Here is an 18,365-nt window from a genome sequence, read left to right as displayed (position 1 = left end):
TCAGCTTCATTCCAATAATGAACTATTTTGTGTGTGTGTGTGTGTGTGTGTGTGTGTGTTCATTTTTCAGGTTCGGTATGTCCATATCCAGTTGTTATGTTGTTGTGTACTACAAAGGGGATGGTATTCCATTGAAAGTTTCTTTAGATACTATGATTCGTGACTTTTTAAAATATCTGTTTGTGATTATTGAAGAAACTTGACTCGTCGGAGCATAAGATTTATTAGTCGTTGTGATAAAGCTCTCATTACTTGTGATTATTCTCTTCAAGGTCTAATTGATGTTACTTGTTCAAGGGAATTGTCAAGTTTTGATCTGTTTGTTGTGGAGGCTTGTCATGGTGTTGCTTCTAGCTCTTCGTCTGGTATTTCCACGCAGTCGCTCAGTGACGATGAATCATGCACTGGGTTCACTGAGACTTCAAAGATTAAATACCTGACGGAAGGTCGTGAGCAATTGAAACCTCTTTTATCCGAAGGTTGGGAGGATATTTTCAAAGGTGTTGGTCAAGTTTTTCATGGTGGTGTTAATGAGGTTCGCTTAGCTGTCAGCAAATACTGCAGCTAGTCTGGCTATACAGTTGCAAAGGTTAAGAATGACAGACTCAGGTTCACAGGCAAGTGTGGTAGGAATGCAGAATGTCCTTGGTATCTGCACTGTAATCCAATCGATACCGCTAAAAGTGTCTTTGCTATCAAGGAATTCAATGGGGAGCATAAATATGGTGGTGCTTATAAGATGAAGGACCCACCTGTGAAGAAGAAATTGATTAAGCATCTATTCAAGGATCAAATACAGTCAAATCCGTCGATAAAGCCTAATGATATGGTTGCTCAGGTGAAGAGTTGTTATGGTATTGACATAAAATACCATCATGCTTATAAAGGGAAGGAAGCATCTAAGGCAGAGATATATGGTGATGATGTAAAAAGTTATACAGATCTTATTTGGTATGTTGAAGCAATAAAGGCTACCAATCCTGGCAGTTATATTAAGTTTGAGTATGATAAAGAGACTAAACGTTTTCAGAGGCTTTTCATATATTTTGCTGCCTGTATGGAAGGATACCGGTTCATTCGCCCTATGCTTTACTGTGATGCAACATTTCTCAATGGGAGATTCAAGGGAACAGTGATGGCTGCCACTGGTGTGAATGAAAACCAAGGTAAATTTTCTTTCTTTTCTGAATAACTCATATTAGTTTGTTGTTTGATTTTTAAGAGCAATGTGAATGAATAAAGTTTCTCTGTTAAGGCTTTTCATTTTTTAGGATGAACTCATTTTATGTTCAAGAAGAAAGTATTTTCTATCAGTTTTCCTTTTGTTATTTTGTTAAGAAGGTCTTCATTTTAAGAATGAACTCTTATTTTTTGTTAAGTTTTTAGATGTTCATTAGTGGGAATGAACTCATGCTGCTTTGATTCTACAGTTCATGTTATAGAATGAACTTCATTTTTGGAATGAAGTGTAGAAAAGTTATAGATTTTTTGATTATACAGTTCATGCTACAGAATGGAATTCATTATATAGAATGAAACCTTTATTTTTTTTATTTTTAAATAGCAATGTGAATGAATGAAGCTTCTCTGTTAAGTTTTTTAGCTGTTCATAAGCGGGGAATGAACTCCTGCTGCTTTTGTTTATGCTTTACTTTGTTATTTTTTGAAAAAGAAGGTCTTAGTTCATGTTATAGAATGGACTTCATTGTTGGAATGAAGTGTAGAAAAGTTATAGATATTGATTATTCTACAGTTCATGTTACAAAATGGACTTCATTTTTGGAATGAAGTGTAGAAAAGTTATAGATTTTTTGATTATACAGTTCATACTACAGAATGGACTTCATTTTAAGAATGAAACTTTCATTTTTGTTATAGATATTTTTTAATGAACTGACACTTTTAGTTCTTTTCATTCTGTAGGATTTTTCCTTTTGTGTATGCTTTAGTTCCTGGAGAAGACATTGAAGGGTGGTAGTGGTTTATGGAGAACTTGCAGCATTGTGTCGACTCTCGTCCTATCACCTTTATCACTGATCGTCATGAAGGGCCGAAGCAAAGTATTCCCAAGTATTTTCCCAACTTTTATCATAGTTATTGTTTCCATCATTTGAAGAATAACCTCCCCATCAAGAAATCAAATGAGAAGTATAAACAAGTTCAAGATTTGTTCCATAAAGCTGCATACTGCTATAGTGTTGCTAAATATGAGTCTGCTTTAAATGAGATGTGTATCATAGGATGTGGTTGGGTTACCAAGTACATCAGAAATATCGATCCCAAGCATTGGGCAAATGCTTTATTCGTAGGATGTAGGTATGGGACACACTCGTCAACTATTGCAGAGTCTTTCAATAACTGGATTCTTCCTGAAAGGGATCTGCCTCCAACTGCTCTTCTTGATAAGATTAGGATGAAGATTATGAGGATGAGTGCAGAAAGGCGTGAGCTTGGTAGAAATTATAGTGATAGTTTGACTCCCATCTATAAAGCTCTACTCAAGTCACATGTCGATATAGGGCGTCCATGGAGTGTTACGGAGTCATGTAATGGTATATATGAGGTTTACTCTCCTAGCTCTCATGTTGTTGATTTGATGCATATGACGTGCACTTGCCAGAGATGGAAAGTGTTTGGTTTCCCTTGTGCTCACGCCACTGCTGCTATTATTATGAGTGGTATTGAGATGTTGAGGTTTGTTCAGCCTTACTTTGGTTCGAATCATTTTCGCCATACGTATGCTCCTGCAATTCGATCCATTCCCAATTCTGACAGGCCAGAAGCGTATGAACCTGAAGAGAGAGTCCTACCTGGTATTCCAAGGACACCTCCAGGAAGACCACTAAAGAAACGCATCTGTGGTGCTTATGAGAAGGAGAGGAGGCCTATGAAGTGATCAAATTGCAAGAATATTGGGAACCACAACAAAGCTACCTATCGTGTATTAATGCTGGAGTAGTATGCATGAACCTTTTTTTTTCTAGTTTATGTTTTTTTATGTTTTTATGAACTTCTCTTACCTGTTTGATTATGCACTGGTTGTAGGTTTTTTTTTTTTTAACTTTTTGATATGCACTTCATTTTCTGGAATGAACTTCATTTTCTGTAATGAACTCCCTTTTTTTTCTTAGAAATGCTTTTTTTAGATATTATTTCTTTTTGGATATGTATGCACTGATATTTTGTAGAAGGTTATGGTATTTTTCCTACCAAATCAACTCAATGGGATATGTATTTTTCATTATCAGGGATATGTATCAGTTCATTTACTGATGAACTTCATTTTCAGGAATGAACACAAGTTTTCCTATAACCAATAAAGTTTATTTTGGTAAATGAACTGGTATACATAAGACAGAAGACTAGAGTTAATAGGTATCCATTAGATAGTAAGACAATGCATAAATTTCTCATTATCTGGAATGAACCGCCCCTCTATCAGTTCATTTACTAAAATGAACTTCATTTTCAAGAATGAACTTCATTTTCAGGAATGAACACTAGTTTTCCTAGAACTAACTTGAATTCCATAAAGTTCATTTTCAGGAATGAAGTCCACCAAAACATCAAAGAAAGAACATTCATGCTACAAAATAAATTCATAAGAAAATAAGACAGAAAGACAAGGCATAAGATAGAACATTGATGTTATATATTATCCAAAATATGATAGATGAAAATATAAAACATACTAGAGTATCAATTACATTAGAAGGTAATTCAGGTGATATTAGACATAAGAGTTTTCTTTTGCAATAAGAATTAATCTATTGTGCAATATACTATAGTTAAAAAGAGTTTTGTCTGTTTAATCTGTTCCAAGTAAGCAATTGCTAAGGTATTCTGAGTTGGAAAATTCACCCCAGCTCTCTTCATCTCCTGATGCAGTAAGAAGTTTGTAGGCCATCCCAACTCTTCTTGCTTGCATCTTCTCTATCATGTCAGCTTTCTTCAACACACTCTGACTTGTTTTGTGGTTGGCTTGACACTTCTCTTGATCCAATAGCAGGTGTAACAGGCAATCTGGATATGCTCCTTGATCTGGCACTCCTGGCAGATTTTCAAAGTTGACGTTGCTGCATCTCACCCTACCATGAGCTTGTAGCCACAAGTTGATGTGTTTCATGCAGTACATAGCCATTCTGTTTGCGTCAGCTTTGCATTGCTTACCAAGCTCTCCCTTTTTGATGGAGTTGTAATGCTCCCATGTGTAGTTGCCGACGTCAAAAACCAGCAGATGCCAGTGTTCACCTAGAGACCCTTTTGATTTTGCATTACCACTGTGTGGGTCAGTATTCATAGGAATGAGCAGCTTTTCGGTTTTTTCAGGCATGCCTTTTATAAACTGATCAACTTCTTCTGTTCTCTTAAGTTCATTGTGCCACGAAAAAATGTCTGAAAAACAAAAAGAAATGAATTAGATAAGCAGTTCTCATTCTATGCATGCTGGATTATACAGTTCAAATAGATAAAAATCAAATAACCTTCATAGGCATGCATTTTTCTCTAAATCAGACAAACTGCAAGCAAACAGTTCACTTTTTATCAATGGATAGGAAGAAACACACTTACGAATTGTTGAATTCATAATCTCGAAGTTGATATACTTTCTTCGAGTCTCACTGTCCTCGCTATCATTGAGCATTCTATCGTTGTTTGCAGCTTTATACTTTCTGTATATATAGTAGTCCAGCAAGGTGGTATCCAAGTAATCATTGAACAACAGAGAGAAATTTCACTCCCTTGAACTGAAATTGGAATTTGCTTGTGATTCTCTGCTTTCCAAGCTGCTTGACTAAAAATAAAAGAAAAAATGAACTGTCAAAAGTTTATACCAAAAAAGAATTATTGAAGAGAAACATATAAAGAGTTAGTAAGAGAAACATACGTAGTCATAGCTTTGCCGAAGAAATCACCAAATACCGCCAGCGCAACATTATCAAATCTGTGGTACAAAGGAGATCCTCTCAGTTCTGGTAGATTTGGCTTGATTTCTTGTCTTACTCTTCGAGGAGCATGTGTTGCTGCTTCTTGAATCCGATGTTCTTGTTGCGCCTGTGGTGTTTCTCCCTGAACATTTGCAGGCTCGGATCCTCTTTTCCTCTTACCAACAGGGTTCTTCTTTATCTCTTGCTGCGCCTGTGGTACATTCTTCTTCTTCACTTCTTTAACTCTATCAACTTGAGGTGGTACCTTTGCCACTACCTTCTTTTATTTGTTCAACATCAGTATGAATCTTGTTTTCTTTAAACTGTAATCTGATCCTGATATGAATTCATCCCCTATTGGTTTCACTGGTTTGTTTGATCTAGTAGCCATTCTACTAGTTTCTTCCGGTACTACTTTCACAGGTGTCTTCTGAGTCTGCTCCATCAATGAACCAAGGCCTATTTCATTCAGTTCTGCAACTATTTGCGAAACTGTTTCCACATCTGCGGCAATTGTCTTTACTTTCTTTGACCTAGTAACCACTCCAGTTGCTTCTTGTGACACAGGGGTGGGATGGTACTGTGTCATCCCAATCGAGAAACTAGGAGGACTACGGTCATTATTGATCTCCTTTAGTATAGCTTTGATGACGGTGTCAGCTTCTTCATCATTCAAATACTCATTCTTCTCATTCTTGTCATCAATAAACTACAGACTCACATGCTCTTCTCTATCTATTATATCATCTGTGTCACTTGCTGTTACAAATAATTCAAGAAGAATAAATCAAACAAATATACACCTTCATTCTAAAGAATGAACTCATAAATAGATCTAACTTCATTTTACAACATCATCATATAGATCTACTAACTTCATTCTATAAAATGAAGTCCAGCAAACATCCAAGGAGAAATATGGTTCACTATAGGAATGAGCTCTTTACAATTTTTCTAGACTTCATTCTAGAAATGAACTCCAGCAAACATCAAAGAGGTAACTTGGCATACACCTTCATTATAAAGAAGGAACTCATAGAACACGGTATACACCTTCATTCAGAAGAATGAACTCAAACAACAATTTTCAGTACAATTTTTCTATACTTCATTCTAAAAATGAAGTCCAGCAAACATGGTATTATTCATCAAACATCAAACATGGTATACACCTTCATTCAGAAGAATGAACTCCAACTTCTATATTTGTACCCAGAGTTCACCCATGAGAATGAACTCCAACCTCTGCTTGAAAAGTCAAAGTTCATTTCCATAATGAAGTCCAACTTCTATACTGTATCCAGAGTTCATCCATGAGAATGAACTCCAACCTCTGCTTGAAAAGAAAAACTAAAATATTTGCAGAAGGAAGAAAAAAATTTAGAATTCTTACCAAGATTCACACATTGATCAATACTCAAAGGAGCTGCGGTGTTGTTTGGAATTGAAGGAAGCTCTACTTCAGTCATCTCATCAAGGAGATTTTTCTGAATATCACTTGCATCAACTTCTACAGAAGGATCTCCAAAAGATAAGGCGGGAAAGAGATGATCAGAACCTCCAGCAGCTTCATTTACAGCATCTGGTACTGCTTGCATTCCATCATCCACAGCAACATCTGGGTTTGCAATTCCAACATCATCATTCATATTTCCAACACCAGCTTCCACGGCCTCATCCACAACAGCATCTGATTGCATATCTTTAGCATCCTTATGCTCATCAGTGAAAAGTTTAGTACGCATGTACTCTGATGCTTGGTCTGCCATGAATTTCGCCACATTCCCTCCTTGATCTAGCAATGCATCAACTTCAGGTTGCTTTGAAGCCAAGTATATTTCAAGGCATTCCATCTTTCTATCAAAGAGTGTCTTCGAAGTTGTGGCTTCTGCAAGTGATTTTTCAAGGTCTTCCTACCTTAACAAAAGATCCAACATCTCCTCAGTATGCTTCTTTATCAACTGTTGTATCTCTTGAGCATGTTTACCTATCAGGTCCTATATTTCTTGAACATGTGTAGCTTTCATATGTTCTATCTGGGCATTCATTTGACTGAATTCTTCCTCAAGCAATTCAGCCTTTGTCTTGGCTTTTTGCTTTTGCAGGAGCTTGTTTTCAGCATGGGTATATTCTTCCAAGAACATATCCGATAGCTGCACACACAAAAAAAAAAAAAGTTCATTACACACAATGAACACACTCATTAAACATTCCTTGTAGGTATCCATTACAATACAAGGAGAATGAACTAGAACATCAGATGATTCGACATTAACAGTCAGAGTTCATTTTGTGGAATGAATTGCCATTTTTATCTTAAAGCAGCATAGTTCATTATATGAAATTGAATAAAATATAATGGTACTAGATTTTTACCTCTCCAAAATCATCAACATTCATCTTAGACGTTAAGTGTTTGCAAATGGTATCGATATTCCACCTTGCAAATCTTGGACGGTAGTCTACTATTTTCTTCACCTGCCACTTGGGTTTTAATTTCTTTGAATGCTCAGCAAACCAAGGATGTAAAAGAGAAGAATTATACTGGTCAGTTATCAACAATAATTCATTTCAACATCAAACCTCAAAATGACAAAATGAACAGTCTTTCATCTCACCAACAAGTAAATGTAACACCTTTCAGAAGAACCTCTTCTCAAGCTTTCCATCAAATGCTTGTGTATGAGATGCGGTAGAGATACTCTATCTATTGCCTCTATGCATGCTAGGTACTTGGTGTGGATGGAACCTCCATCACTAGTAGTAAGAAAAATAGTAGACAATAGAAAGAGCTCAAACATGGTTACAAGATCTTCACTAGATCCTCTATTCTTAATCAACTCAACGATTTTTTCTTTCAATTATGTGTTCTTTATATCAGAAAGTTTCTTTTTAGGTGGAACAAATTCGTAGGTTCTATAGAACCTTCTAATAGTGTAGTTAGCTACGTTTCTAGTGTCCAAGAAAGATTCTTCTATTTCACCTCCAGGAATACATGGTATTCCAAACACTAACGACAACTTTTCAGGTGATGATCTTAGCACATATGTTTCTTCCCCTACTTTGAAAACGAACGTATGGTCATTTGTTTCAGGAATGAACTGATGTGCATCGCAGACAACTTGGACAATAGGTATTGACTTAATCCATTCAGTAGCAACAATCTCCGCTTCCAGAAATACTTTGGCTACACTACCCAACGGACTCCATACAAAGCATATCTCTGTTCTTCATTCAAAGCCTCATGTTTTGGAAGAGCTTTAATCTTAGCAGCAAGAGCAATGGCTCCAGCAAAGCTACACTTTATCTTCTTATCTACAATTTTTTTAAAGACAAAAGAAAAGAAGATTAATGGTTACATTTTTTTAAATAGTAGTTTATAAAAGAAGATAAAGTGTGGCTTGAGAAGGACCAATACTTCAGTTCATTCTACTTGGTGAACTCTCAAGCATTTCGAAGTTCATTCAATAAAATGAGGCTTTCAAAGAAGAACCAACACAAGAATCACTCTAGATAATGTCAACACCGGCTTACTTCATTTTTGTACAAAATCTAGGTAGAATATGCAGGTATAAGAATGTAGATAATGAACTGTAAAATCTTGAAGCGCAATTTTTCTGGACTTCATTCTAGAAATGAAGTCCAGCAAACACCAAAGAAGAAACATGGATTCAGTACAATTTTTCTAGACTTCATTCTAGAAATGAAGTCCGGAAAACACCAAAGGAGAAACATGGACTTAGTACAATTTTTCTAAACTTCATTCTAAACATGGACTTAGTCCAGCAAACACCAAAGGAGAAACATGGACTTAGCGCAATTTTTCTAGAATTCATTCTAAAAATGAAGTCCGGCAAACACCAAAGGAGAAACATGGACTCAGTACAATTTTTCTAGACTTCATTCTAGAAATGAAGTCCGGCAAACACCAAAGGAGAAATATGGACTCAGCACAATTTTTCTAGACTTCATTCTAGAAATGAAGTCCAGCAAACACCAAAGGAGAAACATGGACTTAGCACAATTTTTCTAGACTTCATTCTAGAAATGAAGTCCGGCAAACACCAAAGGAGAAACATGGACTCGACACAATTTTTCTAGACTTCATTTTAGTAATGAAGTCCAGCAAACACCAAAGGAGAAACATGCAGACAACAGAAAAATTGGAATACATGCTAAATTCAACAACAAACAGATCAAAAATCAACTTCGAATTAGTGTTTTTACCTTTCGCTGCTTTCTTTACTCTTGATTTCTTTGTCACTGGTTCTTCTTCTTCTTGACTATCTCCTTCGAAAATAACTAATTGGCTATCTCTTTCTTCAACTTCTTCGTCTGAAGATGTATCTACTACTACTTTTCTCTTCAATTTACCCATTTAGGATTTTGATTTCTTCAATTTTTCTAGGGTTTTTCGATTTTGTGGGTTTGGTTTTCTGGGTTTGGTTTTCTGATTTTGAAGACTGTTTTGATTTTGATTTGCGAAAGTTGAAATGATTTCGACTGATTTTGGTGGATTCTTGGTTTTGATGATGTTCGTTCTCTGGGTTTTGGACCGAAGAAGACGAAGAAGTTGTGGTTCTCTGAAAATGAAACTGAAAAGAAGGAGAAAGACAGTTGACGCGCTTTTAGGAGATCGTGGGTTGAAGGCGGTAACAGTTAAGGTAAGGGTATTATTGTCTGTTTGGTATTTTTTTTTAATTATGGACCAAACAGTAAAGGCGTTTGACCAAAGGACTAAACAGACATGGGCCCACCAAAAAAAGGACCAAATGATATTTTCCCCCTAATAAAGCCCATATTTTCGGATCTGACGTGCGATGTTTTCGCGCGCTTATACTGCATCTTCTCGCATGTGCTCTTAAACTTCGCACAGCTTCCACACTTTACTCGTGACTTGTGACGTCATCCGTTCCGTCATCCAAGGAATGTTGTATGCGATGAAGCTCGCTCCGTAGTAACTTCGCATGATAATTAAGTGTTCAATATTTTACCCCTACATTTAGTATAATTTTGTATGTGATAGTCAACTACTGAAGGAGTATCGAGCTGATCATAATGAATAATCAAAAAAATTTATACCAAAATTACAAGAATCTTACTGATTTCGCCTCTCTAGCTTTCCTCCACCCTAGGTTTTTTCACCTTTTTTTGATGATGATTCTTCTCTGCTGGCCATCAATCCACCAACGCTTTCATCGTTCAAAGCTAAATCTATGTATAGATTTTAAAGAGAGGTCTGATTCCAGTTTCTAAAGAAAACAAAAATCTCCACCCGCGGTCTCTGTATGAGGTGGATTTGGAATTGGATCTGATTCCAGTTTCTAAAGAAATCAAGGGTTTTCAAGAAACCTGAAGCGATTTGAGTGATGAAATTGATGAGTTTAACATCTAAATTTAAGTAAAAATATCAGAAGAAGAACAGCGGAAGTTAAGGAGATAGTTTCCTTCAAACGACATAAAGGAGGAGAATACAAAAGACTTTATCTTCTCCGAGTGTTTTCAGTTTTGAGTAGTTTCTAAATCTAATTAGAGGTCGTTCGATTAATGTGATTTTAATGGCTTATGTTGTTATCCGATATGGGTGGAACTTTAACGGAGTGGGAGCTAAACATAACCGAAAAAACTGGACAGATTGACACTGTCATTTACCATATACAATTATTTTGACAAATCTAAACTGTAAAATATATAACAACATGTAGGATCTGTCATTTTCCTCCCTCCCAAGGCGTCCTAAAAACCAGGTTTTGGGCTAGTGATGGTTCAGTCTTCACATACCTATTTGTCGATGATCAGGTGGTGTTTACATGCGCTGCAGGTGATGTTTACCAGAAAAAACAGATGTTACTACTGCTAATATAGTTACTAAAAGCATACTAGAGACTAAAAAATAGAAGCAACATGAATTAGATGCTCAAACTAGATTACACTAATCATTTTGAAAAATTTCACGAAGTGTTACTTATGTATTTCAAAACTTGATACTTAGGCTACACATAGTACTATATCCATGCTTTTATGATGCACGTATAAACAACTTGGTAGCTTCCTTGCTTTTGTGGGAAGCATCATATCTCAATTTGATGCGGTCCATGCTGCATTAATATTCTGTTTAACTGCAAATCAGGGCCATCCAAATGTATGCTTGCGTTTCTTTGTGTTATTGTAAGGAGGTTAGTGGTCTTAATGAATAAAACTTCTTCAGTTAAAATCACCCTTCAAAGCATTTTGTAATCGATCACCAAATAAAATAAGTTACTATCAGTATTGTGCTTTTCATAGTGTTAGGAAAGTGTTTTTTATTCAAATCCTTAGATTCAAGCGACACGCACGTACATGGTACTCCACTTTACAAGAAATACTAATCCCGACCTGGTGCATGCTTGCAAATCATGCTAAGCAATTGGTTTAGCTAGGGTGAAGGCGTGACTAATCCTGAACTAGCGTGTGCTTGCAAATTATGCTAAGCAATTGGTCTAGCTGGAGCGAAGGCGTGAATTCGACGTACAACACATGTGGATTCAACTTTTCGTAACGCATTGAACCGCGACGGTATATAAGTCGACCTTCTCAATTTATTTATGAGAAATTTATTGTAATAACCCTGGAAATTATGAGGTTTACATATATGGCCCCAGGGTTATTTGATTATTTATGTAAATTATGCTGAAGGCCCTATGATATTATTAAAATCTAGATTACTAAAATAACCCTCAATACATATGAAATCGACGTTACAAAAACATTGTCTCCCTCATTTCTTCCCGATTTCTTCCTCATCACCTCTCTCTATCCCTTTAGTGACACTACCATTTTAGATTCAGAAATTACGATCAGAAAAATAGAAAATGAAAGATCGAAATCAAACGAAATCAAAAATTTGAACTCGTAATCAAACTCAAAAACTCTCATCGTTACCCTAATTTTGATAACCTAAAAATCCACTAGGTTGGCTATAAGAAATCTCCAGATATTTTCATGATCGTCGTTTTACTAATTATTCATCAGCATTTCGATAACCACCGTGAAAAATTAGGGTATGTAGGTTTAATCTTTCAATATATTTACCACAGTGAAGCAATTGAAGCAAATTCAACAAGCCAAAAGAGAAAATACAATCAGAGAGCAGTTTTGGAGAACAAGCAAGCAATAGTCGTTCAAAGAAAACCAGCTAGCAAAAAGTACTAAAATCTCTTCTTATTTTCTTGTTTTCATGTTGATTTATCGTTAAATACCATGTTATATTCTAGATTTATATAATGTGAAGTTGTATTTCAAATCTCTACTAGATTTATACAACATGAAACTGAAATTTGCATCTTGATTTTCATATACAGATGTGTGAATATCCCATGCACATGAAATTTTTCTATGATTAGTCCAAATTAGCTAAATGATGTAGACATTGCCTGCACATACCTGCACAATAGTTGTTTGTGGATATATCCAACACAGGATGATTGTTTTGTTTTGATCTTTTTAAAATTATTTCATCTGTCGTGCTTCAACATAGATACTTACTCAATGCGCAAAATGATGCTTTGAGTTCGTGTTGTTAGATAGTAAGTCGAAGCATGCATCTATATGTGTTCGTATTCATTTGTCTTATTTCCTTTAATAAGACTTATTTTATTTTTCGAGGCAGGTATACATCCTTGAAAGTTGTCTTGCCCAACTTCGAGCACGTAGAGAGTACAGAAAATGTACTTACACAGGCCTCAAAGGCTTAGCATTAAACATTGGTCTGCGCATGTAGCGACTGTTTATACGCGTGACCTTGATATCAACTTGTTGCCTATTCGTAACGTAATGGATATGAATACTGGTTAATATTCTTAACATCTATTGACTATCATGACAATTTACTGACTATTGAGCTTAATATTCTTAGACGGTAAATTATGATATTTATATTAAAGAGCTTTAATATTATTACATTTATAAAATTTCGTTTAGATGGTAAATTATCATACTCAGATGGTGACTTTCCTTCCCTTCAAGTAAGTTTAATATTCTTGTTCTTTTTCATGAGCTAGACTTGTTTCGATGTCAAATTTTCTGCATTGGATAATGTGTGAATATTCCCCACACTGGGAGAAAACGTGTGTATATATTCTGCACAGGAAAATGTGTGAATATTTTTCTTCACTGTATAACATGTGAATATTCTCTACACTGAGAAAAATGTGTGTATATATTCTGACAAGCGAACATATTCATTGGATAATGTGTGAATATTCTCCACACTGAGAGAAAATGTGTGTATATATTGTGCAATGGAGAATGTGTGAATATTTTCTTCACTGGATAACGTGTGAATATTCTCTACACTGAACAATGTCTATATATCATTGGTAGTGTTTAAGTAAAAACTTTATGATGCTATTATACATGTTTCAATGTTGTTATAAATTATTTAGAATGAACTAGTAAATTAGGTACTTGTGATGATATAATACTTGTTTCATTCATTTGTTCAATGTCTTAAAGTTTCTTCATGTCTAATTAAGTTTGAAAATGTAATTTCTGTTGATTGTGGATATTACCTGCATATAACAATAGATTAAAGAATTTATGAAGAAAAAAAAATCCTTGTTTATATTTCAGGAAGGATTGTACGAAGGCAAGACTTTAAAAGATGGAGATAGTAAAACATCTTTGACAGCGAGATAACAGAAAAGCTTCAAAAGGTAATATCAGTTTGATATCTTGAATGTGCGTATAGTTTCTGCACTGGGTAATGTGTGGATATTCTCTGTACTCAGAAAACGTGTGTATATATTCTGCACTGGAGAATGTGTGAATATTTTCTTCAATGGATAACGTCTGAATATTCTCTACACTGAACAATGTCTACATATCATTGGTAGTGTTTAAGTAAAAACTTTATAATGCTATTGTACATGTTTCAATGTTATTATAAATTATTTAGAATGAACTAGTAAATTAGGTACTTGTGATGATATACTACATGTTTCATTCATTTATTCAAGTTCTTAAAGTTTCTTCATGTCTAATTAAGTTTGAAAAGGTAATTTCTGTTGATTGTGGATATTACCTGCATATAACAATAGTTAATTGATTAAAGAATTTATGAAGAAAAAACATCCTTGTTTATATTTCAGGAAGGGTTGTACGAAGACAATACTTTAAAAGATGAGATAGTAAAACATCTTTGACAGCCGAGATAACAGAAAAGCTTCAAAAGGTAATATCAGTTTGATATCTTGAATGTGTGTATAGTTTCTGCACTGAATAATGTGTGAATATTCTCTGCACTGAGAAAATGTGTGTATATATTATGCACTGGAGAATGTGTGAATATTTTCTTCACTGGATAACGTGTGAATATTCTCTACATCGAACAATGTCTATATATCATTGGTAGTGTTTAAGTAAAAAACTTTATGATGATAAACTTGATGAACCTAAAAGTGTATGGTTCTTAATTGATAATGTTTAAATTTTGTAGTTACTAACTACTAGTGTATACAGATGCAGTGAAATGGGTTTCCAATATTGTGCCATCATATTTTGTTACAGAACAAGGACTGTGTTTAGGGTTTCTCTAGCTCTGTCATTAACTTGGATGATATTGTAGAAAACGGCCGACGAGAGTCTCCTACCGTCTGCTTTCAAAGAAGTCAGTGAAGCTTTCAGTGTTGGGCCAGCTGACGCTGAATATCTTATATTTATATGAAACTTTGTGCATGCACTTTCATCATTCTGGTCGGAGTTTTGGTTATTCAGTGAGATAGACCAACTATTCTCGCTTTGGTTTGAGAGATCGGTTCAGATTGTAAATCTTTTTTTAACATTTCTTTTTTTAAAATTTTCTCTTTTGTAAGAAGTTGTAAATTGATAACATTGTTTAAACTAAAGGAAGTCTTAGGTTAGCCATCTTTTAGACGTTATTGTTGCATAATCTAAGATCATGTATTGGTATGTAACATTGTTGATCGCAAAAGATCATCGCAATGGACCAGTTTTTGTGAGCCAGAAATGACAAAAAATTGATATTTTAGCTCTTGCAACACATCTGCATAATGAAATACCCCCAAAATGTAGTCTTTTCCTTTATTTATTTTATCAAAAAATATAGAGCCTTAGCCCTCACACACGATAAAGCTGTGTTCCGACGTAGGATAAGAGACACCAAACTGAAGTATTTTAATTGCTTGCCATATACAACAGAACAAACTACACAATCTAAAATATATATGTTTTTTAAACTGCAAAAATTATCATAAAAGTGAACAGATGACATTGACAGTGTTCTCTCCACAATAATCCATATGCTTCCGCCTTGATTGTAGTGCCAAATCCTCTCTAATTATCTTGTAGGGTCCAGAGAGTATGCTTTCCTTGAGCATCTCATCCCGGTATAAGGAACAGAAGCTTGCATTTTCGAAATGCAGCCACAAGAATCCGATCCTTTCAATTAGTTACAAGGTAGACCCTTGACATGAAATTAATAATGCTTCTGTCGCGATATTCATTGCTCTCATCCTTAGTTGAGTTGACCAAATCATCCGGTGCTTGAAAAACTTCAAAACGAGAGGTATTGAGTTGCATTGAATACCTACTCACTACGATAGAAACAAACACAACAAAAATCAAATCACCAGAAACACAGTGCATAACAATTGCACCAAAAAAAATCAACAAGGAGAATATGAACATGTCAACACTTATTTTCTATGTACTTTCTGCAACACGGACTTTACAATCTCATAGAATAAGTCTTTGGTGCATAAAACCTGCATGCAAATTCTTGGGTGCATAAAACCTGCATGCAAATTCTTGGGTGCATAAAGTCTGCACGCAAATTCTTGGGTGCATGAAGTCTACACGGAATATTCTTAGTGTATAAATCTTGCACACAAATTCTTTGGTGTATACACTGTAAGAAACCTTGTTGCCTATGACTTTTGTTTCCATTTATATATGTTTAAAACATGAAACAACATTATGTAATACCAAGAGAGAGTGGATCTGTGGAGAATCCTAGGGGTCAGTACATTATCCTAAACAACTAGCATGAATCGTTTCATCAACCAAATCATTAAGAGGGATAAAAAAGAAATTAGGATTAATACCTATCGAAGACTTACCGTTAAGCATAAAGCAATGCAGCAGCCCAAGAAACTCTTCAGGGTTCCATTCACTACAACAAGCACACAAATTACATTAATACAATTCATAAAAATTGGAAAAATAAATACTAGCTATGTTCATTCTAATAAAGATTCATAAGCTATATACTTGTTCAAACACCATAAAGAACACCATATAAAAACACATTGCATGATGGCAGCACACAAAAAATGGCCAAAAGTAAAAAAATTGTACCACAAGTTTCATCACAGCCAACGCATGCGTTTGATGGGCACCTGATATATCAAACTCTACAATTGAAATCACATATATAGTACTTTACATGAACAAACTAACCATTTCCTCTTTGTGTTGAGTCTTTCAAATTTCCACTGACACTTTCTTTGCTTCTCTTCTTAACTGATCTCTCAACAAGAAGTTTCTCCAAGAACCGAAACTAAGAAATGGAGAAGTAGTTTTGCTAACGTCATTTGCGCCATCACCAAAGTAGTTTCCCACTAACCTTGCTACCTATTTGACACCAAAACTGGAAGGCAGATTAAGATATTATCTTGATGTATTTTCATTTACTTAAAAAAAAAGTTGAACAACAACAACCCTACCATTTCCTTTTGCTTTGCAGAGACCCGATAACATATTAAAGATGAATAATCAACTGCTAAACTCAAGAATTGATGCTTTATATCCTACAAAGAATAGCCAAAGTCTTCCCATCGATAATTAATCAAGGAAATAGCAGCGTGGGGGTTTTATTCCAAATTGATCATTTGGGATCCATTACCAGCTTGTTTTCTCTGATAGGCTACTCAAAAAAAAGAAGATAAATGTACCCTCGCAACTAGGAAAGTTACGACGGTTTTTTATCACCACCTTGCGTGTTACTACTAGTCTATCATTTCATTTGTTCATCATGGCTAAGTTTTCAGAAATTGAACCTTTATAGAGCTTATCAGTATCTTTCTGGCATCTTGGGTAACATATTAGTGTTCAATGGCTAAACAGTTTATATATTGCCTGCACATAAAAAGAAAGGTGTGAATATTTTCCACACAACTAAGAAGTGTGCATATTTACTGCATAGAAAAAATCAGAAAAAAAAAGTTCCTGAAAGATAACACTATCCCCCGGAGAAAATATGCTGATCTAAAGTGCATCGTCAATTACAGTACTAAACATCAATTTCCAACAAGAGATATAAACAAAAAGAAATCAATTCAATAAAATCTTATTTTCTCTGACGAACCTGTACTTTCTTCTCTTTTCTTTCATGCTTTTGTCTTATCTTCTTCTTCTCAGCTTCAAGTAATTGTAACTTTCCAATACTACCTGTTCCCATCAACAAACAAAAATCATTAGTAACTACTTAATATCAACATATAAATACTTCAAATAACAAATTTAATATAAATTCAGCAGAAATTAATTTCAAATCTAAGAATTTAAGCTGATAAATTCAAGTGATTTCTTACTTCTTTGTTAGAAATAGAGATCTCATTAACTTTTTGACTATCTCATTTATAAACCCTAAAAAAAATCTCTTCATAATTATCATCATCATAGCAAAATCTCTAGTTAATTTTTTACCAAAATGAAGAAATCAAAAGGAAAATCTCACGAGAATCGTTATCAAATATTACCTTAAACACGAGTACAAGACGAATCAAAATTACCTGGAGCAACTTTGGCAGTTCAATTGTTAAGATTGTTTAACTGAATCTAGAACCTAATCTCTCTTAATTGATTTAGATCGAACTGAGGAAAATCCTAAAATCAAATTGCAACCATTCTCTCATTCTCTATCTTGATCGACATATTCTTTCAATCTCTATCTCTCTCGATCCGTCCGTATCTCTCATCTCTGTTTCTAGATCTGCTTCTCTCAAATGAAAAATGAGAAGGCTATTTCAGGTATTTTTTTTTATTTAAATGACGTCAGCTATTGGCTTTATTTTGATGACCTTGACAATTTTTCTTCTAGGAATTACTAGTTAATCCAATATATGAAAAACCGGTTACTGTGTAGTCCATCATCAGAAAACAATTACTCGCTGGTCCAAAAACATGCTTTTGGATCAGATTTTTTATTCTCTCGTCCAGCATACGTGTAAGGTGGTTTATGTGTATTTCATAAATGTCGTAATTGTCCCTCCGTCCAATCAATACCTAACATAAAAACACGTCAAGCATATTATTTTTATTTTTCAGATCTGAATCGATTAAGAAGAAGAAGACCGAGAGCAGATTCATGAAGAAGAAGAACAAAGAAGAAGAAGAAGATATAATTCAATTGAAGAAGAAGAACAACAAAGAAGAACA

General features: G+C 34.8%; 1 protein-coding gene and 1 long non-coding RNA gene across 4 annotated transcripts; one reads left to right on the top strand and one right to left on the bottom strand.

The window, feature by feature from the left end:
- The first annotated feature begins 1,984 nt into the window (after positions 1-1,984).
- Positions 1,985-2,896, top strand: LOC113305776. The gene has a single exon (XM_026554780.1). It carries the CDS (start codon positions 1,985-1,987, stop codon positions 2,894-2,896), a length of 912 nt encoding a protein of 303 aa, XP_026410565.1.
- Positions 2,897-14,983: 12,087 nt separating this feature from the next.
- On the bottom strand, positions 14,984-17,920 carry LOC113302055. Of its 3 annotated transcripts, none has more exons than XR_003336630.1 (6): positions 17,720-17,920; positions 17,293-17,375; positions 16,652-17,063; positions 16,386-16,575; positions 16,046-16,098; positions 14,984-15,520 (listed from the first exon to the last, which is right to left on the bottom strand). It is a non-coding gene; the product is annotated as an uncharacterized LOC113302055 (long non-coding RNA). The 3 variants fall into 3 exon arrangements; XR_003336629.1 differs by having other exon boundaries at positions 16,386-16,559; XR_003336628.1 differs by having other exon boundaries at positions 16,386-17,063.
- Between the last annotated feature and the right edge of the window lie 445 nt (positions 17,921-18,365).

Source organism: Papaver somniferum, chromosome 8 (genome assembly GCF_003573695.1).
Source record: "Papaver somniferum cultivar HN1 chromosome 8, ASM357369v1, whole genome shotgun sequence".
Taxonomy (NCBI): domain Eukaryota; kingdom Viridiplantae; phylum Streptophyta; class Magnoliopsida; order Ranunculales; family Papaveraceae; genus Papaver; species Papaver somniferum.
The sequence above is the reverse complement of the archived record's forward strand: the minus strand, read 5'-3'. Positions and strand labels throughout refer to the sequence as shown.